This window comes from Hipposideros armiger, unplaced genomic scaffold (assembly GCF_001890085.2).
Source record: "Hipposideros armiger isolate ML-2016 unplaced genomic scaffold, ASM189008v1 scaffold_64, whole genome shotgun sequence".
Lineage (NCBI taxonomy): Eukaryota > Metazoa > Chordata > Mammalia > Chiroptera > Hipposideridae > Hipposideros > Hipposideros armiger.
In genome coordinates this window covers 1,152,594-1,154,673 of record NW_017731414.1, presented here as the reverse complement: position 1 = coordinate 1,154,673, position 2,080 = coordinate 1,152,594, and the positions used below count along the sequence as shown (strand labels likewise).

General features: G+C 57.7%; 1 protein-coding gene across 1 annotated transcript in view; it reads right to left on the bottom strand.

Moving 5' to 3' along the window:
* Window positions 1-727: 727 nt before the first annotated feature.
* Window positions 728-2,080, bottom strand: part of SLC27A1 (solute carrier family 27 member 1) — a 16,839-nt gene continuing 15,486 nt past the window's right edge. The window contains exon 13 of the mRNA XM_019641839.1: window positions 728-2,079. Within this exon, the coding sequence (XP_019497384.1) occupies window positions 1,984-2,079 (96 nt within the window). The 3' untranslated portion in view covers window positions 728-1,983. The remainder of the gene's footprint in view (window position 2,080) is intronic.

Sequence of the window (2,080 nt, the reverse complement as noted above, 5' to 3'; positions counted from 1 at the left end):
ACTGGGCATCTCAAGGACTCCACCCAGCCTCCCTCTCCTTGCAGACTGTGGATGTCCAAGGACCCGCCACACACATAAATAGTTCGTCTAGCCTTGTCCCAGCCAAGGCCTCCATCCATTGCCCCATCCACCTTCTGGGTTGCCCTCTCACTACCCCCTCCCTGCCAATGCTCCCTTGTCACACACCTCTCTTCCTTTATCCCCTGAAGTGGAGACAAGATGAGACATACACTAATACTGGAAGGGGCACAGCAGGTTGAAGTTGAAGATTTTAGACTCGAGCTGGGTGCCCTGGGTTCGAATCCCAGCTCAGACAGCCACCCTCACAGGCCCAGTGGCTCTCACCCAGAGTTAAAACCACACCTGCTGACCCCATACAGAGGAGCACCCTTCCTGTGGCAGCCAGATGTGCCAGGCCATACCCGCTGTTCTGGGTCATCCTGTGCAGCTGTTGGAACCCACAGGCTGACTGCCCATCGCTCCCCTGGGACCACTGAGGCCAGTGCGAGGCTTTGTGAGGCCCCAGAGGCTGCAGGGAGGTGGCAAGAATGCTGACCTGAGGCCTCCTGTCCCCAGAGGCCTTGCAGGTGGACAAACAGCCAATGGGGCAGTAAGAAAAGGCCGCGTTTGCTTCGCTTGTGTCTGGTGAGCATGTTCCCCAATGAGGGTCCTGACTTCTAAGACTCAGAAGTGTTCTGTGCCACATGGGGACAGTGAACAACTGGGCTCCCATCAGGCACTGGACGCTCTGCAGGTTTATTTCTTAAAACTCAACTAGGAAACAACCTTGGTGCTTGGAAAGGCTCATGTGAAATAACACACGGTCACTCACAACTGGTCCCACTGTTATAAGGTGCTGGACAATGCTGCTGGAGACTGACGGGTGGTCAGGGTGGCCAGCCCCAACAACAGGAGTCAGGAGTCCAGGATGAGCCACAAACACAGGCGATGGGGATGTCCAAGCCATCTCAGTCGGGTTATCTGGGATGTCACCACCAACACAGAGTCTAGGCTGTCACACTAGCAAGGCCAGCAGGGACATTCAACAGCTGGAATCCCTGAGGCGATCTCAAAAGCCACCAACAGCAGACCACCCCCCACTCCCACAGCAGCTACGCTGCATGGGGACACCCAAGAGGCCTCTGCCAGGGTGAGCGTCTGACTGGTGAGCCAAACAGCCACCCAGCACAGTCTTCAGGGCCCCTCCAGCAGAAGCTCCGTGGAGATGCCTGAACAGGGACACCTAGGCAGGGGTAACATCAAAGTGGTCACCATCGATTCTGGAAGCTTCCAGGGCATCAGGAAAGGCAGACAGGGCAGGGGAGACCCACCAGGGATGTAAAGTGCAAAAGACAACTGGCCCAACCTAGGAGCAATTTCCAGCTGACGTGGAGATCCCTGCCAATGACCCCTGCACCCAGTGTGGGGCGAGCAGACCACCCTCAGCTCCTCCATTTGGCTGGGAGGGCCAGGGGCCTGCCTGGAGTTCACACAGGGCTACAACATCCTGGAACCCAGCAGCCTCAGGAGGCCTGGACTGGGTGAGGGCCCCTAAGGCACAGCTGAGAGGGAGGTGGGGAGGCCCCACTCTGGGTCTAAGATCCAATGGGGATAACAGATGGAGGCCCCATGAAGGCCACAGTTCCCAGGAAATGTCTGCTCTGCACTTGACAGAACAGGGGAAGAGAAAGGGAAGAGATGGAGGAAAAGAGCGAAGAGGTTAGGGCAGATGGGCACAGCAGGAAGGCTGAAGCCAGGAAGCAGGGAGAAGAGACACACAGACACAGGAGCAGAAGAAAGGCAGGGCAGGACAAGAAGAGCGTGCAGGGGAACAGGCAGAGGAGAGTGAGGGAAGGGGAGAGACACGGGTTCCTCCCGGGGTCCAGTTTCTTGGCCCCAGGACAGAGGGCAGAGCTGTCTGGCTCCAGCCCACCTTGCTTGCTAGGCCTGGCCAGAAATCTCTGGACAGCAGAGGAGGGAGTGTCAGAGGGCAAAGGCACCCGAGCAGATGCGAGTGTAGACATCCTGGTCCAGGGGCAGATAGTGTCCCTGCTTCAGGTCCAGGAAGAAGAGCCGGTCC